This window comes from Electrona antarctica (genome assembly GCF_951216825.1).
Source record: "Electrona antarctica genome assembly, chromosome: 13".
NCBI lineage: Eukaryota > Metazoa > Chordata > Actinopteri > Myctophiformes > Myctophidae > Electrona > Electrona antarctica.
The window spans coordinates 12,486,265-12,513,764 of NC_136794.1; the positions used below are offsets into that span (position 1 = coordinate 12,486,265).

The window sequence follows — 27,500 nt, forward strand, 5'->3', positions numbered from 1 at the left end:
CCTCTCAGCTGGGACATTTGGTCCTGCCGTGTATAACAACTCCAACTGGTCCTGAGGGAGTCGCAAATGAGTTAGGATAAATGTATAGGATGTGTGATCAAACAATCAATAATTCAACTGAGACAATGAGAGTAGCATTGTTATTAGACAGGAAGACGTTGACTTCTCTGCGATTGTTGCTCTGACCTTGAAGGGTAGGTAGTAGACGTCTCTGGCCTGGAATCGGGACCGGAGCGGCGGGTCCAAGGGGTTGCCCTTGTATTTGGGGACAGGCAGTCCCAAGGCAATGACCCGGAAGTCTTCGCTCACTCGGACGATCTTCCAAGAATCCAGCTCCTCTTTAGTGTGATCCTGGAATAAACAGATGAGTGTGAGAGAGGGCAAAGCAGCCAAAGCCACAGAGACATATGAGAACAGTCTAACCTATAGTCTGCACAGCACATTATGAAAATAAATAAATACACTTACTAATAGTAGTAGTTGTTAACTAAGCTGTATCTCAGTATTTCATCTCCCAGATGTCAATGACTTTATTTTTTTTTACCATGAAGCCTAGTGTCCCTATTCTGGGCATGCCATGATAGGCGATATTTTAGGCCTATAAGAAATTTAGTGTAAAGGGGAAAAAAGGAGGGAACCAAGTACAGAACCCCAAAATTGGCGCGTATATAGGGTTTAAATAGTCGCGCCTATTTTTGGTGGAGGACACACTTCTATAGAAGACATGCTGACTTCTATGGGATCCATTGGCATTATGTTATGCTTTAGCTAAATAGCAGATCTACAAGCTCATAGCGCGCCACCGAGTGGCGCGCTACGAGCTTGTAGGTCTGCTATTTTTGAAAAATCGAAGAACGACTGACATAGAAACATAGCTTTTTCAGAAAACTGTCAGGATGTAGAAGACATTTTTAGAATCTGATCTCAGGTCAAAATGGGTTGAATCCATGCCTGCAGCAGTTTGTCGTAGCGCTCCGCCGACATGAGGAAGCGTCCGTCCTCCAGTTGCATCTCCCGGTTCTCCAGTAGGTTGTTGAGGACGGGCAGGACGTTCCTCTCGGCCTTCTCCAGACCCTCCAACACCAGGATGCGGCCCTCTGTCGCTGCCCGCACTGCACACTGGAAACACGCACACACGCACGCACGAGACACACGCACGCAAACAGGAACACATTGCAATTTGTTTCCAACACACGTGTGTGTGTGTGTGTGTGTGTGTGTGTGTGCGTGTGTGTGTGTGTGTGTGTGTGTGCGTGTGTGCGTGTGTGTGTGTGGGAGGATTGTTTCAAATCAGCAACCATACAAATTATATGTCCACCCCAACCCACATCAACACTTCAAGCCATCGCATTGTCGCATCCTTAGCTTGAACGTTATTTTCAGTGAACGAGTATCAATTAGGCTCAACAGGGTGAAATACGTTTACACAATGAGCAATCTTTTAATATGTATCAACTCTTACTGCCCACGCTCCATTGAACAATACAGGCTCGCCATAAAGCCTTCCTGAGGATGTCCTCTGTTGCTTCTCGTACTCACAACAGCCCTCCAGACATTGCAACCACGCTTCAAAACAGAAAGGACTATTTTCTACCACCACCAAAATTGTGGGATAAGAGTTACTTCTGTTGGATTAGTTGACTTTGCGTGTTTGTGCAAGGGCATGCGCGTGTGTGTGTGTGTGTGTGTGTGTGTGTGTGTGTGTGTGTGTGTGTGTGTGTGTGTGTCTGTCTATGCATTGTGTGAGTGCATGTGCAGAAATCAAACAGCCCTGACTGACGTCAAGAGGCAGGAAACTCTAGCTGTCTGGGAGGACCGCAGAGCGAGTGGCCATATAATTAGGTTAACATGTAAATACGTGGCACGTTGTGTGGAAAGCGGAGCCATAAAACTATAGTCGGGACCAGATGCTCTATATTTAACTCCCAATCCATTTTCGTCCCCAACGCTATAATCAGATAATTGTTAGAAATGTTAGTGACGCAGGATGGTGGTGGTGGTGGGGAGGGCACCGCAGGCAGGCCATGTGCTGAGGCTGTGACTGACACTGCAGAACTTAACCCATTTTGACCTGAGATCAGATTCTAAAAATGTCTTCTACATCCTGACAGTGGTTCTTCGATTTTTCAAAAATAGCAGACCTACAAGTTCATAGCGCGCCACCGCTTGTAGATCTGCTATTTTTCAATAGCTAAAGCATAACATAATGCTAACACCAAAAGGGGTTCCCGCACAAAATGGGTTAAGGAAAACATCCCCACCAAATACTGTAAACACTTTCCTATGAAAACAGTCTCATTTTGAGAAATAGGTCAACGATTATGTGGGTTATATAATGTAGAGCGCATGAAGAAGATATTCATAGTGACTCACGGGACTTTTAATCCACTCTTATTGACCATTTCCACACAGCGTCCATTCCCTTACTTCATACTCCATTCCATTACTTCATACTCTGTGGGTAACAACTAACCCCACCCCATATGTAACCTTTCAACTATCAAGTTTCACCTGTGGGAGATTTTGTGGCCTGAAATGAAAATCTATACTATGCTATACTAGTTAGTAGTACTAGTTACTTTATTGACAGAAATGTATAAAACATTGGGTCCAAACAATCAAAAACCCATGAATAAAAACTTTAAAAAGGTAAAATAATTAACAAATTAATACATTTACAATACGGTATACAACACAAAATCCCTTTACAACCAGTAAGACGCCTGAGGGCGAGGACCTCAAGGTCGCGTGCACTGGCCATATATGAAGCGTGTCTTGAGTGTACAGGGTTTGATGAGGTCAGATCAACATATGGAATGTCAGAACAGGTCAGCTCCATATATGGAGATCTAAGGGTGGCAGCGGGGGCAGTGTCTTGGGTGTACAGGCATGTAATATATATACGCAAAGTTCCTCTGTTAGTCCACACAAAGAGTGAGCTCAAATCAGTACACTAGTGTACTCTGATGTCTTGTGTGAGGGGACACACCAGTATGTGCTGTTCGTTTTGTATACCAGTCTCACATTGACAAATACGCTGCTCAGGTGGTATGCGACTCAGGGGGTCTGCCATGACAATTGTCACACCAGGGACCACGTGTCGCCCCCAGGGTCCCTGTTAAGGGCCCCAAAGAGCCACAGGCTCCAATGATCCAATCTGTACCGAACTTTGCACAAACAGGGGGCCACCGGCACAGTGCTGCTCCAATCAGTGTTGGAGTGCAACAGTGTTGCACCTTTATATCTTATCTCGGGTAAATAATGTGCTTTGTTTTCTTCGATTGTTCTCCCCTCCCCCCTTTTCTATTCCCTTTCTTTTTTATATGAAAATAACAATATGATGGGAACTTTGCACGAAAACGAATTTCACCCACTACTGTAAACCTGTGATGTGACAAAATAAATCTGATTATGATGACCAAACTTGACACAAACACAGTTTAGGGCCACAGGCATACCGTTGCTCCAATCCTCACCAAACATCTGCCATGACAGTCTCACCCTAAAAAAATGTTTTATATATATATATTGCACACATATGTGCCACTACGGCAGTGTTACACCAGTGTGTCTAACAATTCAAATGGCCATAACTCGGTTTACGTCAATCTGTCTGGGAACTAGACTGTTAGCTTACGAACAACAATGTGTTATTACTTGTACAGTATGTGCATGCACAAACAAGTAAGCTAGATGCTGACTGTCCTTGAGTGTTGCTCAAACAATTTTCACAATACAAATGACTCACATGCAGTCAATCAGGTTGGGACGTGTGTGTAAATGGCACATTTTCTCATGACAATTATTCAATGGAAAAACTGTCCAATAATTTAACCTGGCCCCCGCTGGGCCTGGTACAATCAATGGTACTGGTTATTCACAGTATGATGTACCATAACCAAAACTTGAAGCCTTCCCTATTTGCATAACAAAACAAACTATCTATTTTTCATGAAACCAAGCTTATTTTGTCTTTGTTTTTCCCTGTGTGTGAATGCTAAGCATTCTGGGTCTCAGTAGACTGTCAGTTCAAGTGGAGGTGGGAAGCTATTTATTATTGTCTATTTGGAGCGTGGGTTTGAGGTTAGGTGCCTTACATAACAGCTTGCCGACTTGGGAGAGGTGGTTGAAGATGGCAGAGAAAAGGCATGCCTATGATTACTTCTAAATCCATCCTACATGTGGACTTTTGGGGGAGGAGAGCTGGAAGGGATAAAGACACACAGAGAGAGAGAGAGAGAGAGAGAGAAGAGAGAGAGAGAGAGAGAGAGAGAGAGAGAGAGAGAGAGAGAGAGAGAAAGAGAGAGAGAGAGAGAGAGAGAGAGAGAGAGAGGGAGGGAGGGGTGGAGAGATGGTAGAAAGAGAGCTAGCATATAGGGGCTGACACATACAATCTGCATATAGAACTTCAAATCAGCCCAGGACCCATAGGAATATTTCGGTGTTCTAGTTAACACACAAACACACCTCTAACTGATACGCCTACGCTCACTCACACTGAGCGAGGGAGAGAGAGAGAGAGAGAGAGAGAGAGAGAGAGAGAGAGAGAGAGATGCCGTGGGGAGCTCTAACTCACACCCACACACAGCTCGTTCTATTTTTGTGTCTGTCTTTTTCTGTTTTTGGTGTCTTCTAATCAACTAAAAAGGAAAGGGTCGTAATTTGTTCATTCACAGCTTCTAATACTCACATAGACTAACAAGTGTGTAATCCAGACATGTGTAGATGCACATACATAAATAAAATGTTTACATGTTTAAATATTTACACGCAAACACATTGCCCAGATGAAAGTTCCCTGAGATTTGACACTTGAAGGGGTATTTCACTATAAAACGCATTTTAATGTCTACTGAGGCATTTGTGTGCACCCCGGACAGTTGCTTTAAGTTGCTTAATTCAATATCTATTTGATATTAATTTGATCAGACACACACCCCTCCTATATAAACACATTGTAACTTCAAACTCCATCTTCACCAAGTTAAACTCACTGAAAACCAATGTCCCTGGTTCTGTTATTAACCTTCTAATGTGTGAGGTGGACGTAAAAAAGAAAAAGGAAAAAAATCTTGTCATGGACACAAGACACAAGAAGCAGACCCTTAAAGTGTAACATAAAGAGAAATACCACTTTAAAAATAGGCCTACGCTTCACACCAATTAGCCCAATCAGTAATGCTGTAGCTATTCAAGAGCAGTTTCCACGGAAACTGGTTTTCATTTTTGGGAAGGAGGTGAGACAGAAGGGGGGGGCTTTCCTTAATCCAGCCGTAATACAATCTAAAATACAACTGTGGTATCAATGGATGACATGGGACACAGTGTTAGAGATTCAGACAGCTTCCCACTGAGCATTTCTCAGGCTATTAAGTGTCTAAGATTATGGCCGTCTAAAAATGGGTTATAACTGCTTTAAAAATGAACGTTTTTTTTAGGGTTTAGGCTAGACGTTGAAACAACGTCGTTTCAACTAAGCATAGACCACAAAAAAAACTTTCAGTTTTAGACCAGTTATAAACTATTTTTAGACGGACGTCTAATCGCCGACTATTGCTCAGTGGGTTCCTTTACTCCTTATGCTCACTCAGACCAGGAAAACATGCTGAATGTAAAAATAACATGACTATTCCTAGTCGGTCACTTATATAGCATTTGTGAACTAATTATAACGAATGCACGTATGCACCTAACCTACAGTGTATGCATGGAATGATTCTTAGATGTCTCTTTAATCACAAAGCCACTCAGAGAAACAAGGGTCAACAGCACTCAGTCTCAGTCCCACTGAATCAAAAAGAGCCTATCGTATTACTTGGCCAGAATTTCCCCAATTCCAAAAGGTCAACTTCCTGGGTCCCAAGAGTAAATTAAACGAGTAATGGAAAAAATTATAATTCTGTCTCCATGGGGAATTGGGAATGATGCTTGAACTGTTATGCAATCGTTATTTCTATGCACAGATATGACTATGAACTAATGATTTTGTGTAACAATGCCACAAATAAATATCTGGTCACGATTGAAACGTCCTAACCACGCAAACAGGTTTTTTCACCACATCATCCCGATTTACTTCATTGACGTTACAATAGCTGATCTACAAGCTCAATATTTTCACTGTATTTGAATAGTGAATATACATTATTTGAAAAGTCATAAATTAAGCTTAGTGTTAGTTCATGCAGGTCATGGGAATCACAAAAGCTCAACTGTAATCAGCTGTCAGTCTGCTGATTGCTTTCAATTAGCCACGCTTTCCTACACACCAATCACACCTCATTCACTCATCAAGGCGATCCGTTTAAATACGACTTTCTCCTACTCGAGATCTCTGCTTCAATTGCTTCACACTCTGCTGGTGCTGCCGGCAACGCTTGCCTCCACCACCCCAGCCTCCACCTTATCGTTCAGAGTCTTGCATTACTCAAGCGTTTAAACTGAATGTTGAACTGAAATTCATGTGTGCCGACTCTGAAGTACCCTGGAATTCAATGTTGCATAGCTCTAAACTGATTCAATGTTCTATGGCTTTAATGTACACAGATACACAGAAAAAATGTATTTAAGTACAGTATTCATTATTCAAGTAAATATATTTGTTACTGTCCACCAACACTGGTTAATGAACAGGCTTCATGGTGGTTTCTGCAGACCCCTGGGAATGATTGGATGATGAGCTCTGATAATGAGGAGCTGCTGGTCTCCATGGTTACCCGACTGTCAAATCTGCCTCTTGCGTAACCTGTGTCTCTGTGTGTGTGTGTGTGTGTGTGTGTGTGTGTGTGTGTGTGTGTGTGTGTGTGTGTGTGTGTGTGTGTGTGTGTGTGTGTGTGTGTGTGTGTGTGTGTGTGTGTGTGTGTGTGCTTGCGTGCTTGCATGTGCGTGTGTTGGGGGGGGGTCTGAACCATCATGCGTGTTGGCAACCCACGTGAAAATGTATTTTCAGTTTCTTCAAAAGCCAGAGAGACTCGTATACCAAAGATCATTATAAGAATATACGCGATTTAATTTAACTTTAACTTTTTAACAAATCCTTTTGTTTTCAATAATCAGTAGTAGTTCCAGCCCAGATTAACACCCTACACAAGACATTACAATTGTCCTGTGGAGCAGGACCGGCTGACAGTTCATAAAATGTTCGCGGACCGGCAAGAGGGGGGGGGGGATACGTTCTCACGGAAGACAGTTGACTGGCCCTTAAATAGGCTACCCGCTGCTATATTATTATTATATCACATCATAACGTTATATCATTGACCTAAGTTTATGTCTTTTTCAGAAATTACTTTGGACATGTGGAAAACTTATAAAATATATAAATATTCAGAGTGACGCACACATTACTTTACCTGGGTCTACCTACAGTACATCATCTTCTGATACTTGTTACTTGTTTTGACATGAAATAATAATCCTGTACCGTAACCGCGTGTAGTGTTTTGTTTCATTAGCGTGAGCGACCGTGATAATATAGGCTGCAGCTGTTGTTGCTGCTGGTGCTGCTCGCTCAGCACACATGAACGGTAAAGATAGATACCAAGGATCGGTCAGTGATGTCACTATTATGCTACGCAACACTGAAGTAACACGGACTCTAAGCCGTTTATAAATCAGTCACTGACTTGTCCGTTGACGAATCCTTGGTATTTTCATTCAAACGGACAGAGTAAACTTGCGTACCAGTGGCACATGTCCCGCGGACCGGCGCCGGTCCGCGTACCGGTGGTTGGGAACCTCTGCTGTGGAGGGTTGTGTTTGACAGCAGTGATGTAGTGATGTACCGACCTGATCTATGTAGAACGCCGTTCCTGAGCGGATCTCTCTCCTCTGTTTCAGGTCTGTCTCTGTGGTGTCCCGAGACAAGGCTACGTATTCTACCTCTCTCCTGGTCAGCTCCTGCTCAGCCACAGCGCACATGCACGCACACGCACACACACGCCATTATTAAACAGCAGCACACCACTTCTCAACTCCACACCTAAGCACAGTGACAGTCCTATAATGCACCAGTGAACATACACATTTTCAAGCTTGCCTTTGATGACGTGAAAATCAGCTATTTTCAGCGAGTAACACCATTGTGCAGTGGAGTGTACAGTAATATTAAGAATATTATGAATATACACATATAGGCTTAAAGATTTGCTAAAAGTCAGTAAGAGTGAAAATTCTTGCATAGCAAATACATGTCCCTACCTAGTACCTAGACTTATTAGGTAGAATTATAATAGAATTGTTAACATGAACAACGAAATAAGGCAAGCAACATAACATGACATGATATAAAGCTTTATTGGTCCCTAGGAGAACATTATAGAAGCCCTGAAAGGGAATAAAATTTGCTACCTTTACAAAGCAACGCTTTTAGCAAATAAGTTTAATTAAATTATATGCATCCATAATGTCACTCTCTTTGTTGTCATTGGTGCCACTCCAAGTTTTATTTCTTGACAGATACACAGAATGTTTCACTGGTTCTCTGACTTCATCAAGCAGATTTTGAATATCAGAAATTGAATTTATTGATCTAATATCATGTCTTTACTGGCTGAAAACATAAAATTATTATTATTATAAGAATTTGACTTCTGTAAATGTAAAATAACTTCCGCTATGTTCTCTGACTTTAAAATTGTTACACATACAAGCAAGTTAGTAAATGTAAATGCTGTGTTTTTGTAATTACTGTACATACAAAGGGTGGGATTTCTTCCTTGGCCTATTGGGAGTGTGCATGCACAATGTCACGTAAATCGCATTCATGATTTGAGGCATTTGTTCAAAACGGACCTAGTGTCGGTAGTGTACCTACCGATTTGCATGATGTTTGGACAAAATATGTAGGAGTAATGTAAAAAAAAATGTTTTGCAAAAATCTGCATCATGGTGGCTCCATAACATGCCAATCAGGAAGAGTGTGTGTGCACAATTTTGCAGCGAATGGGCCAACGGTGCCGGAGATTAGCTGGTCGCAGTCAGACGGATGGACGGACAGGGTGCAACACATAGTCTTGGCCATGCCCTCGGCCTAGCAGAAACAATTAGCTAAATAGGCTAATAAGTGTAAGTAGTAATAACTCAGATTTTTAAGTGCAGGAAGGATTGTGTGCATGTCTTCTCACCAGGTATTGCATAGCTATGGAGCGTCTCAGGGGTCCTGGTGGTCCAATGAGAAAGATATCCTGACCTAGTAGGTCTTTCTGCATGATCCATCGTAGGTGCTGGGAAACTGTCTGAGGCATGGAGTCTAGTGATACTAGCAGACAAACAACAACGATCAGAAAAGGTTGGGCAGTTCTCATCTTCTCTCTCTCTCTCTCTCTCTCTCTCTCTCTCTCTCTCTCATACACTACAAACACGTGCGCATGCACAGCGCACACAGTGCGCACGCACGCACACGCATACACACACGCACGCACAAAAAGGTATATGTATACATACTGTGTTTGACAGGCACAAGCTCTGGATTCCGGGGTGTTTTCAGTTGATACGAAATATCTCCTATCTTCACTGTGTCACCTAGGAATTATGCACATGCAGGCAAAATTAAAATGAGCACAAGGACCACTTCTTTCACAGAGCTGTCATACAGCTGTAGGAGTCCTAAAGTTCATTGTGGTAATTATGATGGACAATAAGTGGACATATTTAAAATGCACAGGCTAGTGGCTACATGCCGTACATGGCACAAAGGACTGTCCACGTCGCTTCGCAGAGAAGAGATGAATCTGTGGCTGTGGATGAGTCTCTGGAGCAAAAAACGACACTCAATATTTTTACTGTTTCATATTTCACTCTTATGTCTTATTCCTTATTTAATGTAAATACAATTCATGTGAAGCTTGTGAAACTGTAAACTTGTGATGTGACAAATAAAAGAAAAAAAAACGTTGATGGAGCTAGTTTGATAAGGATATCAGTCTTTTTGTTCAGTTTATCATCCCTAGTACATCTTCACCATAATGAACTGAGATAACTCTTAAGTGCAATACAGTGCATTCAGTTTAGCTAACAGTTGTGTCTAACTTTAATACTTGGACTAGCCCTGAAACACGACTGTCATGATGCATGGTGGTACCTTTGACACACTTCCAGCGTGACACTGTGTCTGACGACACCGGGTGCAAGCTAGCTCATTAGCATATTGCTAGCCAGCTGTCAATCTTTTCAACCTTGATTTACACGTTTCTCATACAAATGATATACAGTACACGCCATGACGACAAGGCAACTCTTCAGTACCAGCTGTCCTACAGAGCGGTACATTTACCTGCGGACGTGTTGAGCAGTTTGACCTCATGAGCCCTCCATGTCCAGCCGTCCCTGCCCAGCACAGCTCCCACTATGTTTCGCATTCTCCTCGCAGCGACAGCGGCAGCTGCTGTACTTTTACACAATGTCTGATAATGCATGTTCAATACTGATCCTGCGAATGCGATGCAGACCAGAATCCAAAGTACACCACGTTTCTCCCCTTGTTTATGTCGGTTTAACGTTACTCCTCATGATGGTTTCATAATCTCGCGCAGTGCAACTGCATTAGCAGCAGGCGGAGGATAATAAAAGTTGGACAAAGTGGTCCGAAAATAAAGTCTTCCGTAGTGGCATGACGGTTCAGACTATTTGTTCCTATCGTTGTGCACTATGTGCAGAGATAACATAGTAAAACGCCTGTAATAACCATTCTAGAATGCTGCTGCTGCTGCTGTTCATTATACTACTACTACTACTAGGCTATACTACTACTACTACTACTACTACTACTACTACTACTACTACTACTACTACTACTACTACTATTACAATATTAATAATAATAATAATAATAATAATAATAATAATAATAATAATAATAATAATAATAATAATAATAATAATAATAATAATAATAATAATAACCAGTAAGACGCAATGAGGGCGCGAAGCCATATATGGATCATATCTTAAGTGTACAGGGTTTGATGAGGTCAGAACAACATATGGAATGTCAGAACAGGTCAGCTCCATATATGGAGATCTAAGGGTGGCAGCAGGGGCAGTGTCTTGAGTGTACAGGGTTTGATGAGGGCCCAGGTAGGGCCGGGCCTTAATTTTCGGTCCTGTTGAGCACTCTAGTTTTCGCTGGCTGTCGGGTGCGGGCCGCGCGGCTGCACTAACTTTCTAAACTATCTAAACGTTTGATGTTTGAGGTCAGATGTAGAGTTGCTGGCTGGGCTCCATATATGCAGATCTAGGTGATGATCCAGTCTTCTCCATGTATGGCTATCCAGGGTTTGATGAGGTCAGTGTTGTGATCTTCATATGGAGACGGCCATATATGGTGGCGTGACGTGTCACGAGGTGTGATGTCACAAGGCGTGACCATATATGGAGGTGTGATCATCACGCCGTGATGACACGAGGTGTGATGTTACGTCGCGTGACCATATGGAAGCGTGATGTCACGAAGCATGACCATATATGGAGGCGTGACTGACGGGAGATGCAGGTTTTCATAGTAAACTGCGACATTCAGTCGCATAATAATAACCTAATAATTATAACTTACCGGTAATTGTTGTGCAACTGCATGTTTATTATGCATAATTAATCATGTATGATTTATGTTTTGTTTTTTTCATAATATGTTTCTCTTTATTTTGGCTAAGAGTAAAACATGTCATGGCACAGAAGATGATGATGATGGCTGTGCGAGGAAGAGATGTAAGCCAGTGGAAACAAGCCTTTCAAAACAATTAAATAAATACAGCCTACCGGTAATTAGAAATGTTTATTGTGAATTTGTGATTGTGATAATGCTGTTGTAGGCTGTACTACGTGGGGAACGCATATATAAGAAATAAATAGGCAATCATCATCTCACCGACAAAATTCCCATTTGTCATTTTCATCTTCCAAATTTTGCCCAAATACTGTCCTCCGTGAATTAAATTAAATACTTTTAATTCGCATACATATATCCGTATGAATCGTATTAAGTTAGTTAATAGACTATAGCCTATACTTGATTGATTTAGCTGCGAGAATACTACCCGATGGATGACGTCATATACAGTAGCTTTCTTTCTCCCGGGTTGTCCTGTGATCCCCGTGCCGTGCCGTGCCGTGCCGTGCTGTGTGTCGTTCCGTGCCGTACTTCATTCGGGCTGGCTTTTTGACATTTATCACGTGGAGCGCGCTGGGCTCAACCCTTGAAAGACTAGCGAGGGAAAAGACGGACAGTGATCGAGTGGGAAATGTAGGAAGAGGAAGCGGAGGTGAAATAATCCCGGCTGTCCAGGGCTCGTATATGAATGTTTTTTACTTTTAGAGTAACTGGGCAGGTTCTGCATTCCTCCACCATTCCCTGATTTCCCCGGAGCGGCCCGGACAGAGAGGACTGGGACTATGGACGATGTCTACCATTACACCCGCAGCCCTGTCTGGGAGGAACTGCTGGTTAGTCATTTTCCAACAAAGGACACTTTTTTTTACTCTGTTTCTGATTTCAAAACCGAGCCTGTCCTCGTTTGCTTTTAGGGCATGGGATAAACATATACAACTCGACGGAGTTCATTCGTTGTTTGTGATTTGATTTGGGATGACTTGTACAGTTTAACCTTATTGGCAGCCCACAGTTTAGATTCATAATGGTAAAACTAAAAGGTTAACGACGGATGAGGATGTGCAGTAGGCTTCTCTTCTCTTGTCTTCGAAAATGGTCATGACTCATGTCAATAAAATATCAAAGCTTGTTTACTTTCAGTTCGATTTCATTCTTATACTTCTTATTCTTCGCATACTTCCGTTTTGCCACGTTAAGCTAAAAAATAATAATCGGCGTAACAAATCACAACACGCGGGGATTGACAAATGTAGCCCATTCATTGTTAAATTTAATAAGGGGAATCTAACAATATATAGGCCTACCCGAACATAGTTTTACTATTTCCTCTCACACTCATACACATCTTTTTTCGTAGCCTGTATAGGCTACATTGTTAACTTTTGGAGGAATTGGATTGGAGCCCATTCATTAAACCAATTCATGCGTTTTGTGGCAAAAATAAACAAACAAATATACCCCCAAATCTAATTATTTAATAGCCTTAGTTTTGATCACTAATTAATTGACCAAACAAACACACACGACATGGATGTTTGTTAGTCCGCCGCTAGGGTCTGCCACGGCAACGCGCAGCGTCCGGGACTGTGGCTGAATGACAGCCTGCCTGCCAAGCCGAGCCGAGGCGGTCTCTATACGTCCTCAGTCTGGTCTTGAGTCTGACCATGTAGTCTGTGTCGGGGCCATAAACACCAGGCAGTAAGCAGCAGGTTTTATGGTGTGTGTGTAGTGTGTGTGTGTGGAGACCATTTCCCACCGTACCGCGACATGCGTCTATCAGCTCACACATCTCTGAGACAGAGAACACAGCGGGCTTTATTCTAGCGGCTACAGGCAGCCAGCAGCGGGAAGATGACAGCGAGGAAGGGCGCTTTCCAGCCGCTGTCCAGCAGCTCTCGCATCCAGGAGAGAAGGAAGGGAGCGGCTGACCGCATGATGAAGGCTAATCCCGAGTGGTGTTATTACTCCCCGCTACAGGAGCCGGAGAAAGGGCCCCCGTCCGCCGCGGGGATCCATGCGAACGTCGTGGGGGCTGTCGCGGGATCCGGAGCAGCGGACGAGTCGTCAGACAGCGAGGCAGAGCAGGAAGGCCCCCAGAAACTCATCCGGAAAGTGTCTACCTCTGGACAGATAAGGAGTAAGGTAAGGACGGTAGCCTATCCACTGTCTATATGTCGAGGCATTTGATAATGGCAGTTTAGGGTTTAGGCTATTTGGTCGGTTCATATAAACAGGTTTATAGCCTCTAATGGATTGTTTCACGCTCAGGATCGCAGTGATAAACTGACTTGACAATCAACATGTGTTGAAGGGCAAATAACCATACTCGCTTTGCACAAGAGCAGATCTGCTAAAATGCTTCAATTGCAATTGTAAATGAAAGTAGTAAAGTAGGATTTCACGGTGTATAATAAATGATCTATCTGTTCATTCTGTTGTATTTTATCTTCTGCTTAGAAATCATGAATTAGGTATGTGCATGCAGCTGTCTTGCTCAACAGGTTGTAGAAATGAGACATTTCAAAAGAATCAAACTCAGCACAGGCTATAGCTCAGTTGTTGATATATTGTATTATAATTAGGCCTAATACTACTAGTAATAATAATAATATAATAATTCATATTATATTATCATACCTTGTTCATTGTCATTCAGACCACTGGTACGAGCATGCCTTAATTGGACTATAGACCTTCAGTAAGAGGATGCTATATTCTGCTCTTTCACACTGACACCTAAGCTGTGCTGGCCCACTTTACGCAGTAAATGAGCGTCCTCCTCCCAAGCCAATGGATCCATTTAATTATTGACCGTCCCGTACTCCACCCTGCCTAAATTATTCAATGTGGGAGGTATATTTAGATGCTATGGGGCACGGACCAGTGCGCACGGTTGACTGGCTCTGCTTTCCTTATGCTAATTATCTGACCAGAGGTGTGGAGTAAAGTAGCCTAAATTGTGTTCCACATGAGGTATGAGGTCTGGTGATATGTGGCAGTCAGTGGAGCTCAATGTTAATATTCTAGTTCATGTGTGCGCAGCTTGGATTCACGACCCGTTCACTATTCTAAGTCTGCTATAGTGCACACCTGTAGAGTCTATATGACACATTCTTCATTCACCTGTTCTTGCTGAAATTACGTTGATAGGGTGGCCACTGGCCAGACTATGGGGAGTTTAAAAAATCACACTCACGTGAAGTGAGGGCCGCCCACTGTTGCTGCCACATGACGTCGCTGCTTAAAGCAAACATTAAAATGGTAAATGGTGCATTTATATAGCGCCTTTATCCAAGGCGCTTTATATAGATTGTGCATTACATTCACCCATTCACACACACATTCATACACTGATGTCGGCGGAAACCATGCAAGGCACCAACCAGCACATCAGGAGCAATTAGGGGTTCAGTGTCTTGCTCAAGGACACTTTGACAATACCTCTGGGGGAGCCCGGGTTGGAACTGGGAACCTTGTGGTTACCATCCACCAGCCACTCTACCCCGTAGTCCATGGCTGCCAAATGGCGTCACGAGTGGGCCAGTGGGGGCCTGTTGATTTGTGGGGGGAGCATGAATAAGACAAACATTAAAAGTCCATAGACTTGGCTGCCACATGAAAGGCAGACGTTGGAGGGGATATAGCGCCCCTCAAAAATGGGTGTATGAAAGGTTGATCAGGGGGCAGTGATATGACTTTGTTACTCTGCTCTCAAGGATGTAAAGTACACTGCTGCGTAGTGCTTATACAGTAATGTACACTGAACTTGAAGGGATATTAATGACATTGAGTGAGCTCATCTGTTCTCTGGGACCATACGTCTGTACTGTTGGCTATACTGTATGGCAAGCTGGTCCATGAGCCTGTCTGCTTGTTACACAGTGGTACTATGACTGTACCTTACTGTACCGCACCATACCATACCGTACCGCACCGCACCGCACCATACCATACCGTACCGTACCGCACCGTACCATACCGTACCGTACCGTACCATTGGCTCACCCCTGTAAATAACGTTTTCATCCACGGCACCTCTCATTGTTAAATTAGCACCATATGATATATTAACAACATATATTAATATATTTACTATTCTGGGGGGAAACGTTCACCAAAAATAGCCAATCTACAAGATCACAATACGACACGTCATGTTGTGAGCTTGTAGATTGGCTATTTTTGGTGAAGAGACGCACCAAGTAAGGTGCAAGTGACATTGATAAAATATTATCAAAGTATTCTGACAGTACGTTTTAACAGCGGGAGACCTTAGAGACCAACGGCGAGCGTCGCTTGAATTTCATTGGCTATAGCCCAATCGCCCACTATCGCCCAAAAGATGAATTATTTGTATCTTTTCGGCCGACGTTCATCCGCCCACTTTTCGACCATCGCCTGTTGGCCTGCTATCGCCTCTATCACCAGTAGTTGCCGGGTCCCATTGACAAATAATGCACTTCCGGAAAATTTGTCTGGCTGTCGCCCGCTGTTAAAACGTATACTGTTAGGCACCCCTGGACTTACAGTACATCAAGGCACCTACTTTGAGAAGCCCTGCTGTACTGTACTGTATACTATACTGTAAAAACATATTGGAGTTTTCTTCCATGTGCTCAGTGAGTGTAATGTATGGGTCCATTTGGATCAATGTTTACAATGAAACCATCACTGGCGATTTTACTATGTCGTAACAAACTAACAGAAGGCTACGAATGAGAGGCAGCCGTGAGTGTATCTTCCATCTGCAATGCAGTGTATGTTTGTGTCCTGTGTATATATATGTGTGTGCGTTTGTATCATGTGCCTGTGTGTGTCGGTGTGTGAGTGTGTGTGTGTGTGTGTGTGTGTGTGTGTGTGTGTGTGCGTGTGTGTGTGTGTGTGTGTGTGTGTGTGTGTGTGTGTGTGTGTGTGTGTGTGTGTGTGTGTGTGTGTGTGTGTGTGCGTGCGTTTCTGCGTGCGTGCGTGCGTGTGTGTGCGCGGGACAAGTGCTGAGCAGAACTAATGGATCATGCAGACACTAGCTCACTGAGTGTTCTTCCACCAGGTTGTTTGCTAACCCCCGGTGTGTGTGTGTGTGTGTGTGTGTGTGTGTGTGTGTGTGTGTGTGTGTGTGTGCGTGTGCGTGTGTGTGTGTGAGTGCGTGCGTGCGCATGCGTGCGTTTGTGTGTGTGTGTGTGTGTGTCTCTCTCCCTGTCCACCATGGCTCTGGTAGTCGGAGACACCCTGCACATCTCTCTATGTGTATTGGCTGACTCCATGGCAACACTGCCTAAGAGAGAGCTGATCGGGTTGAGGAGACATGTACTCTCAACACATCAGAACAAGTCTCAGATTCAGCAATCTGCTTTATAATGGCATACAGCCATACATTCAATATTATTGTGCCAGCCAGACATTCTGTTTCAACATAGTCTCATGTGGCCAGACTGTTGCCTCTCGCAATTTTCAAATGCTTCTGTCATACAGTCTGGAGCACGTATGCTCTGATCACAAGCAAGTGATAAAGCGGAATTATACAACAGGTCATTTCGAGGAAGCAATCTGATTGGTTGAAACAGCTTCCTAGCCGTGCTTAAACCACGATATTGGAACACCTAATCAAAACAAAGAAATCACCTGGTCTGTTCTCCCAGAGTGCAGCAGACTTGGTGGCTAGGCTATTTGTGGTCGTATTAGTGGCTAAAAAAGCGAATATCTTTTAAGGGTAACTGTTGTATAATTGCACTATTGCACGAGAGGGTGTTCCTTATCGTCATTAATGCACTTCTGCTCTGCATTACGGAACTCACCTGCAGCATCGCAGGCGTGCATTAATGACGATAAAGAACACCCTCTCGTCACGTGTAATATTGACTTCCGTTTCGTCTTTACAGTCGCGCAAATTTATCCTAATATAAATTGAAATCATATATAGCTTGCTGCTTAGCAGAAATGGAAAAAAATAAAGAAAATGGAACAGAAATGGCAGCTTCCTTACTTTCTGGAGGTATAGTTCCAGTCTATATAGCATTCAGAGATTGTTGAATAGTTGTCTGGCTACACAAGACTAATTTCAACACAGTACTCACAGGATGTCATGTGTGTTCATGAATCAAAGTATCCACACTGAATCACTGATAATGCAAACATTGCAAAGTTTTAGACTCCCTGACTGTGTGCTGCTGATACTGTACAGCCAATTCCCTGCTCTCGGTCTTTGAAACTATCTGTACCCATTTGACGATGATAGCCCTTCATAAACTCATCACAACCGGTCGATATATTGATGTGTGTAAATAGCGACGACTGTTGATGATAATGCACCGATAAGCGTTGATGCACCACTGCAGAGAGGAGACACTAAGCTCTCTGATGCCTGATTGTCGCCCATCTCTTAGAGAGTAATGGGATGAATGCACACAGAGGGAACCTGATACTATGTCATATGGTACCCATTAGAAACTCTGCCATGTCTCTATCTGTCCATCTATCTCGCTGTCTTTTACTCTCTCTCTACCGCCTCTATTTCAAGTTTCTTGCTGTCATACATGTATATACAACTACAAATCACCTGTGGTGGTGTTGGTGTAACTGTGAGCCATTAGACTAGTAGAGCTACTATTAACTGTAGCAGCCTATATGCAGAGAGCTTTAATTTATGGCAGAGTCGGAATCCATGCGTTGCTCAGTGTTAATTAATGGTCCACTCCTTTCACACCTCACTCTCTCCTCTGATTTGCTTTTCGCCTCCCTCTTACCATCTTCACTCCCTCAACACGACCATCCCTTCTCCTTCCTGTCCTCTCACGGTGTACTGCCGTATAGCTTTGGGGAGCTTAATAACCTGGGATTGATGGCTGTGTGATTGAAAGCAGAGCCCTGGGGCATTCTGTCTAGCCTAGGCTTGTGCTGGGCACTGGCTTTCCTCTCAAAGACAGTGTGTGGCTGCCACAGGCTGATCCACACATCAGATAGTTTGGGGATTTACACAGTATCCTCAGTGTTAATTTTTACAAAATATATCTCATACGGAGAATTCTACTGTGTAGAGGGGCATAGGAGTTACATGTAGTGGCCCGTGGGCCAGGAACAAATAAAAAACCTTGAACAGAGGGGTATAGTCCAACTCTACCTCGCCGTTGTGTCAGATACACAATACACGCGCACACATGCACGCACGCACACACTCACTTACTGAAATTCATTATGTAGTGCGAAAAATGCCTTTTGTGCCCATCTCTGAACCTGGAGATAATTGCATTGAAATTGCCTGACTTCATGTCATTAGCCATGCAAATCTCCCCTTATCACCCTTGTAAAAGCTCATAGTCCATACCAAGATGTAACAATGGTGTGTGCATAACTGGTGATGTTAAGCGGGGACTCTACAGACAGAAGAATTACACCTTCTCAACGACCAGATTGCACTTTTCCATTTTGCCACAGTGACAGAAAGGCGGACAGAGGAGGGGGAGGAAGGGTGACAGGGTTACAATTACACCCCTACAAATGTAACAGTGTGGTGAGAGGGATAGAGAGGCACAGATGCTCACAGTGGGAGGAATGGAGAGAGAGGGAAGGAGACAGGGAGACAGAAAGACACAGAGAGAGAGAGAGATACAAAGAGGGGAGGAGTGGAGAGATTTCAGCAGCAGCCCCTAAAAGAAATGATTGTACTGGCTCCACAATCACTGCACCCTTTGTCAGAAGGAGAGGATGAGTGGGTAATGGGGATAAATCAGTGGCTGACAAAGTAGGCAGATTCCAGGCCCAGACAAGAGGCCTGTCTCTCATCACTTCAGTCAGTATATAGTATGCAACTGCCACTCTACAACACTCAGCAATTGTCTTAATAGGCCGGGCAATTACGATTACAGCAATTCAGAGCTGTCGGTACACACACACACACACAGGGAAATCCGGAGTGTTCATTTAACGTTCAGCTGGATTTTTCTGTGTAGAAGGCTTTTGTGGGTGACTTAGTCAGACAGGGTCATTTTGTCTCTCTTTGTATACAAGGGATGCCAGGTTGAAATTGTTGTTGTATTGTTGTGTTCTTTTCGTTGTTTTGAGATTACATGGCAGTAGCCATGGTTCACATGACGCTCGTACTTTGCCAGCATCCTGGCGAAACTTCAGCCTGTTTTCTTGGGACTGCTACATTTACAGAGCAAACGTGTACATCAATGTTCAGATTTCAAGTGCTAAATTGGCCACTGATGTTCAAAATTCCTGGATCGGCTATTAGCACCCGTTCATTCCGCGTTGTTTAATAAAAAGCCCTTTTTTCCTCATAGGCTTTCAACTACGCGCTCCTATCGGTTGGGAGGTGTGACATTGCACTTTGATAAACTGGGTGTGTTCGATTAGGCACACTGACCGCACTGCCAATACAAACTAATAGGCGAGTGCACTCCTGGTGTGCAACTGTGAGTTTTCCGAACACACCCTGTTTGAGACAAAATCATTTTATTAAACAATGTGGAATGCACGGGGGCCGTGCATTCGACCAGCAAAATTCTAACATCCGTGGCACTTGGGTGAGTGCTTATTATTTGAAATCTGAACGTTTATTTACACGTTTGCTCTGTAAATGTAACGGTCCCAAAAACAGGCAGAAGTTGCTGCATGACTGTCATAATTATTAAAATGCTGTCAAAAAAGGATAAATAATAGCTGATATATCGACCAGACGATATATTGGTCTGGATATACATGTAAACCCAGGGAACGGATAGAAGGAACATTGCTGGGGCGCCCGCTGGCCTAGCGGTCCATTCGCAAACCACATAATAGGCGCATGCCTGACAGTGTGTCTCGGGTTCGAGTCCCGATCCCGACGACCTTTGCTGCGTGTCGTTCCCAGTCTCTCACTTTTCCTTGTCTCTATTCACTATGTCCTATCCTATCAGAAAATATTGCAAAAAAAAAAGAAGGAACATTGCTGAATTTGCAGGAAAGAGAGGAATGAGAGACGTGGAGTTATCGATGACATGTGCTCCCTCACCTCAGCATCGCCACAGGCCTTTAGAGATAGGTCACACTGGTGTCCCAGGCAGTCAGCCAGATCAAGTACTGACTGACACTATTATGCAATGGTATTGTCAATGCTTGTTGCTAACTGATAAACCTACAGTAAATCAAATGTAACCACGCACCATCAATTAATTTTATTAGCTTCAGCTGTGTTTATCCTGTTAGGACACATCTGTGAAAGGGGTCCATTAACAACAGACAAGCCTTGCCTCTGGAGAGGTGACCTTTTATAATGTAGAGTCTCCATTGTAGACTATTGTTTATCTCTTTAAAACCACTTGAACCTAGCGTCCCGGCCTATTAACTAAGCTTACAGCACATTGCAACGCTATTTTCGGTATGTTCCAGATACTTCCGACAAATAGAAAACAGGAGGTGACCTAGTATAGAGCCTAGAGGGATTGTCTCCCAGAAGCGAGACATTGAGTGAGAATATAAAATAATAACTATAGGTTACAAACGTAACCCCGGTTATTTCAGTATTGCGAGCAAGATGTCTCGCCGAAACGCCCTCCTTGCTTGATAAGAGGAAGGAAAATGCTTATCTTGAATAGTGCGCCAGGCCACGGCATAAGTCCCTTATGTACTGTATGGCACAATGTAGTACAAAGGGGGGGGGGGGGTACCCTGTGTATAATAAATGATTCTGTTATTACACCAGGGGCGCTCTCCCATATGCAAGACCTCTCGCTCGTAATACTCAAATAACCATGGTTGCAGTAAGTTTGTAACCTGTATGTTTAAGTGGTTAACCAGAGAAAAAGCACAAAAAAAATCACAAGTGTGCCTGTAGCAGTGAACAGGCATGTGAGAGGTTACACTATCCTCACTCTGCAGGTGGTTTCTAGTTGCTTGTAGTTGGTACGTCCTGGTGTGAAGATGGTCATGTCATCCAGTAGCTATCTATCTGCAGGCTGCAGGCTGATTGACTTGGTGTCCTCATGGGCAGGATATACAAGCTCTGCTCTGCACTCTTCATCTGCTCTGCCCTTATCCTCCGCACACAGCTGTTGGACTCATTGGAACTGCCTGCGCCTTTTGTCCATTGTGTGTGTGTGTGTGTGTGTGTGTGTGTGTGTGTGTGTGTGTGTGTGTGTGTGTGTGTGTGTTTTGTAGTGACAGACAGAGAGAGTGCGTGCCACCCTGTCAGTAGCCAGACATGGTGTGTGTGTGTGTGTGTGTGTGTGTGTGTGTGTGTGTGTGTGTGTGTGTGTGTGACTGTCTGTGTGTGCGTGCGTGCGTGTGTGCGTGCGTGCATGCGCCCGTTCGTGCGTGCGTGCGTGTGCGTAAGGTACACGGTGCTCGGGTTACTCAGTTCTCTTTGGCACAGGGACTTGCTCTCCCTCTCACAATTTAGCAGAGGAGAGAGAGGAGGAGAACTATTTATAGATCACTTCTGCCCCACTTGGCAACAGGAAGGAGATGAAGACAAGGAGGAACTATGGAGACCAAGGAGGGACAAACTAGTAGAAAATAGAACACCCAACTAGAGCAAAGTCACTTTTGCTACTTTGGCATGGAGGAAAGAAAAAGTTCCACTTCTTTAGGACTTTAGGACCAATTTATAATTCTTTTTACGACTGTGTTGCTCGACAAAATAACAGATTTTCAACTAAAAGTGATGCATCAAAGTGGGGTACACAGTATGGGGTCCATTTGTAATAGTTTGAAAAATACATTTGACATTAGTGCAGAAAGAAAACAGTATAGACTGTGCGAATGGACTGTATTTTTAGAACCATAAAGTAAACTGAACTTTAACCAATATGTACAAAAATATTACCATGCTCATTCAAAGATGGTGAAACTCCAGAGCAATGTGTGCCATTGTTCCTTTTAATATCAAGCTTTGAAAAGGATATGTATATTATTATGTTGCTGAATTTACTATAACAACCATGGTGGACCAATGCAGGGCTAATGTTTAAGGCCAAAGGTGATTAAGAGTAAAATGTCCTAGTATAGGATTTCTGCGGGTGCTACATTACACGTTAGCTTGTCAGCATTGTTAGCTTGTCAGCATCTGTGTGTGTGTGTGTGTGTGTGTGTGTGTGTGTGTGTGTGTGTGTGTGTGTGTGTGTGTGTGTGGGGTCATTTGTTTGGCATGGCTGGTCATGAGGCCTTCATGAAGCTTCTCAGATAGCCCTGTGTTCTCTCTGCTCTGATTGGATTATAAGTAGCAGCCAGCAGCTGACTGGACAACCCATATGGTGTGCGTGCACGCACGTGTGTGTGTGTGTGTGTGTGTGTGTGTGTGTGTGTGTGTGTGTGTGTGTGTGTGTGTGTGTGTGTGTGTGTGTGCGCAATGCATTATGATATCTAAAATAGTAGAAGACCATGTGAATTGGAGGGCATCTCTTTCCATGGTTAGCACAGGCATATAAAAGCCTTGTTTTCTAGTAATGAGCACCTTCTGTTGACACGGTCTATATACTCTGCAAATGACACGCTGTGGAAAGGAGCTGTGTGCCTGAGCTCTGTGTTTGCATATGTGCGTGCGGCCGTGTGTGCGTGCGTGCATGCGCACGCGCGCGCGTGTGTGTGTGCGTGCTCGCGTGTGCACTCAATGCTCAATGGCTCTGTTTCCATATAGTACAGCATACTGTATATTCACCATTTTGTGTTGGGGAGACAGATACGATAAGATAGGATTGCAGATGATAGCAAAGGGAAAATAATGTCATGATGAGTGTGTGTGTGTGTGTGTGTGTGTGTGTGTGTGTGTGTGTGTGTGTGTGTGTGTGTGTGTGTGTGTGTGTGTGTGTGTGTGTGTGTGTGTGTGTGTGTGTGCATGCGTGCATGTGTGCTTGTGCATTATACAGACAAGTTCACTACTGTCTTGCGTTTCAGAATGTAGAGATGACCCTATATAAAAGGCGTGTGTTTGCGCACTCCCCATGTAATCGTCAGTGCCTACTATGGCAACGCCACAGGTCTAAACATGAAAGGATGACTGGGCCTGCTCTGCCGGTCCCTCAGTAGTTCAGTCCACCTCTGAGTGTGGCCACAGCCAAACACACCAGGCCTTTTACGGCAGTAAGGATTGAGGTATTTCACCTTAATCCACTGCTGGAATTTGGTCTTCAGACTGTTTTACGTAAAGGAAAAGCGGGGGAATTAACATCTGAAGCATGTAAACACTGCAGACGCTTCGGTCTAGTCACAGTGGTTGGGCCTCACAGTGTGTGTGTGTGTGTGCGTCCGTGTGTGTGTGTTGGCTCTTGTTTTTGCTTCTCATTATTTTTCTGTAAGTCTATGTCATCTTCTGTTTCTTTTTCTTCTCGTCTCTGCTTGCGCTCAGCTATTGATACACAGAATACACTACAGTATAGCTTGAAGACCACTCAGCTATTGATATACACACAGACTTTTATTGTTTGACCAAACACGCTTAATGCAGTGTGTAAGGTGACATGATTTGGTGTAAGAAAGGTGGCGTCCACGAAGCTCATTGGGTAAAGTTCTGCATGTTGTGACAGCATTCATATTTTTGTTAATACGTTCAGGTAGAACTATGCTGCATGAATGAACACATATTTTAAAATTGCGTTATGTTTGATGCATCAAAATGTGTGTGTGTGTGTGTGCGTGCGTGCGTGCGCGCGTGCGTGCGTGCGTGCGCGCGTGCGTGCGTGCGTGCGTGCGTGCGTGCGTGTGCATGTGTGTGTGTGTGCTGGAACAGTGTTCACTGTGTTTAAGTTGACACAGCTGGTGGGCAGGATGTCAGCTCCAAGCCTGTGTCTCTGTTTGTAATTCTCCCCTCAGAGAGCAGCCTTTCCTCTGCTATAAATAGCCTGTGTGTATGTGTGTGTGTGTCTGTGTGTGTGTGTGTGTGTGCGCGTGCGTGTGTCCACACCATTTCCATGTGTGTCTTGAGTGTTACCATGTCTCCCTGCATTTGGAGTGTCTTCTGTCTGTTTGTCTGCATACAGTACACATGATGACTGTATGCAAAGTGTGCATGTGTGAATGCACATGTGCTCTGTTGTGTACATACAGACTTACAGTATTATGCGTGTGTGTGATGTCTCATCCAGTAGTGAATCATGCATGTACTGTATGTCTTGCCTATACATGATGACTTTGTGTGCCAGCGTGCATGTGCCTGTGCTCGGCCGAGACTGTCACTTTAGGTAGGAAACACACAGGAGGACCTTAAGAATAGACAGCACACCATACGCAGTTTTGCTTGTTAAAAGTCCCCATGAGGGGTTCACTGACGCGTGGAACATTCGTTAGCAGAGGTCTATTTTCCACACCATGAGAGTCTCTTTAAAACTTGTCAAACTTTCAGAGTTCAAGACAGATGTGTGTATAGACCAGAAGGGTTAAAACTCAACTCTCAATCCACCGAGTTCCAGTGACTTCAACAGATGGTTGATCCAGTGCAAGCAGTCAATGGGGATGTTGCCCTCTGCTTTCTCTCTCTCTCTCTCTCTCTCTCTCTCTCTCTCTCTGTATCTCTCTCTCTCCTCCTTGACTCTCTTTCTCTGGCTCAGGGGAAGGGCCTGAATGAGTGATCTCTGTTTATAGTACTTTAGAGGCACGAGGGATGATGAGTCTGTAATGGCTTTCCTTTCTTCTCCACTGTTTGGCCTATCCCTTGCCTCCCAGGCGTAAAATTGGTGTTAGGACGCACGCACAAACGGCACACGCACGTGCGCACCACACACACGCACGCACGCACGCACGCACGCACCCACACAATCTTGACAGTTTCCTGTAGATAAACACAGAAGGGTGGTCAGTGCCCAGGAGAGAGATGCTGTGTGGGTGGGATTGAGCATTTTTCTGGACTATTTTGGCGTATCTATTTGACCTACTGGCCACATATCATTACATATTATGCCGATTAAAGTATATTTTGCACAGTCTGACAGTATATACGTTTTGTATTGGTACATTCTTGGAACCTGATCACAGCTTGTTCTGTTCTGTTGCATGATGATGCCTGTTGACCAGGTTTAAAGAAAATAAAGTAAAACAAGAATGCACTTTACCTGGAGGGATGACATAGAAAATGAAACTTTGCCCTCTCTCTTTCTCTCTCTATCTCTGTCTTTCTGCCTGACTACAGTATGTGTGAGTTAAGAAGGAAATGAAAATAAATGGGTTATATTTCTAATTGTTTCATCCTCTCTCTTCTCATCCTAGACCAGTATAAAGGAGGGGTTGTTGCTCAAACAGACCAGCTCATTCCAGAGGTGGAGAAAGCGCTACTTCAAACTGAGAGGGAGAACTCTCTATTACGCCAAAGATGCCAAGGTAGGCCTGTGTGTGTGTCTTTATGTGTCCATCTCCACAACCCCTTCCTGCTGGCGCATCATTATGGCCAATTAACTTCGGCACACATGAGGCAAGCTGACTGCCTTAAATGTACTGTACTGTACTGTACTGTACTGTACTGTACTGTACTGTACTGTACTGTACTGTACTGTACTGTACTGTACTGTACGTTACGTCTCACTTTAGAGTAACAGCCAAGTTGTACCCACAGACCGCAAATACTGTATATGTCCACTCTCCAGCCCTGTCGTTATATCATGAGTGATACTGACACAATCTGCAGATACAGGACATGAAACCCTATCAGCTCTTTCTTTATTTTACTATCTATCTGATCTATCTATCTATCTACCTACCTACCTACCTACCTACCTACCTACCTACCTACCTACCTACCTACCTACCTACCTACCTACCTACCTACCTATCTATCTATCTACCTACCTACCTACCTATCTATCTATCTATCTATCTATCTATCTATCTATCTATCTATCTATCTATCTATCTATCTATAAATGCACCGAAAAATTTCTGTCAGTCAGTCATTCTGTCTGTCTGTCCGTCCTTCTGTCTGTAGCCTACACTTCCTTATATTAACCTGACTCCGCCAGATGGGGCAGTAGAGAGTACTCTCTACTGCCCCATCTGGCCAACATCATTTGCTGTTCATATATTCAGAACGGGTAAGGACTAGTACTTTAAATCTTCCAACATCTTAACTCCCCTCCCCCCTTTTAGTCAGTTCACATCTGGTATGCCTCTCTATTTAACCCTTGAACTTTAACCCTCTCTTTACCCCTTTAGCTTGGATAACCTAACCTCCCTGGTCTGGAATGTGTGTTTGTGTGTGTTTGTGTGCCAGCCTGGCAATGCCCTGTCACGCTGGCAGGAGCGGGTGCGGCGCAGGGTGTCCAGGAGTCGCGTGTGTTGGCGGGTTCTGTCCGTGTGCTGGACGGGCCCACGACACTCCTCCCCCCCGCCTCTGGGCGCCAGCGGATCCGAGGAGGGACTGATGACAATCCGGGTCAGCACAGCCCAGCCAGGGGCCAGTCAGGGGCCAGTCAGGGGCCAATCCCCAACACCCCTCTCTCCCTATACCTCTCTATTCACCCCCCCATACGTACAGTATAAGTCACTGCTGCATTCACACCATAATATGGATAGGAACCACTTCACACCGACAAGTACGGTGTGATGACTTCAACAATTAGAACAATGATTTTGTTTAGTATCCCCACGTGGTGTGAGTGCACAGTGTATATCCTCGGTATAGTTCTGGGTTGGGCAACGTAACACAACAGGCCTGGCTCAAGTAGACACTAGACACCGTATTTGGTTAAGCTTGTAGCTTGTTTTGCATATAGTCTCGCATAGCCAGACAACCAGATACAGTATCTGTGCCCACTGATACGGCTGATGATGACATCTAAATCCATTGTCGTGGCTAGAACTGGGTAGAAACTATTTGGAAATGTAAAACAAAACTGCATTTTGCAGAACTTTAGGGAGGTCCTTCATAATTTGGGACAGTAATAGAGCGTATACAGTATAGGCCTTCTGCAGCCGTTTTCTCTGATGTTCTAAC

General features: G+C 44.0%; 2 protein-coding genes across 4 annotated transcripts in view; one reads left to right on the forward strand and one right to left on the reverse strand.

The window, feature by feature from the left end:
- Positions 1-10,546, reverse strand: part of vwa8 (von Willebrand factor A domain containing 8) — a 110,227-nt gene extending 99,681 nt beyond the window's left edge. The window contains exons 1-7 of the mRNA XM_079518720.1: positions 10,274-10,546; positions 9,445-9,522; positions 9,126-9,259; positions 7,789-7,899; positions 952-1,119; positions 187-351; positions 2-51 (exon numbers count right to left, since the gene is read on the reverse strand). Of these exons, the coding sequence (XP_079374846.1) occupies positions 2-51; positions 187-351; positions 952-1,119; positions 7,789-7,899; positions 9,126-9,259; positions 9,445-9,522; positions 10,274-10,415 (848 nt within the window). The 5' untranslated portion in view covers positions 10,416-10,546. The remainder of the gene's footprint in view (position 1; positions 52-186; positions 352-951; positions 1,120-7,788; positions 7,900-9,125; positions 9,260-9,444; positions 9,523-10,273) is intronic.
- Positions 10,547-12,224: 1,678 nt separating this feature from the next.
- dgkh (diacylglycerol kinase, eta) overlaps positions 12,225-27,500 on the forward strand; it is a 69,952-nt gene continuing 54,676 nt past the window's right edge. For 2 of the 3 annotated variants that reach the window (XM_079519235.1, XM_079519237.1), the window contains exons 1-2: positions 13,338-13,750; positions 25,781-25,891. In XM_079519235.1, coding sequence (XP_079375361.1) covers positions 13,460-13,750; positions 25,781-25,891 — 402 coding nt within the window. In that variant the 5' untranslated portion in view covers positions 13,338-13,459. Of the gene's footprint in view, positions 12,442-13,337; positions 13,751-25,780; positions 25,892-27,500 lie in introns of those variants that run through there. The other variant, XM_079519236.1, reaches the window with a different exon arrangement.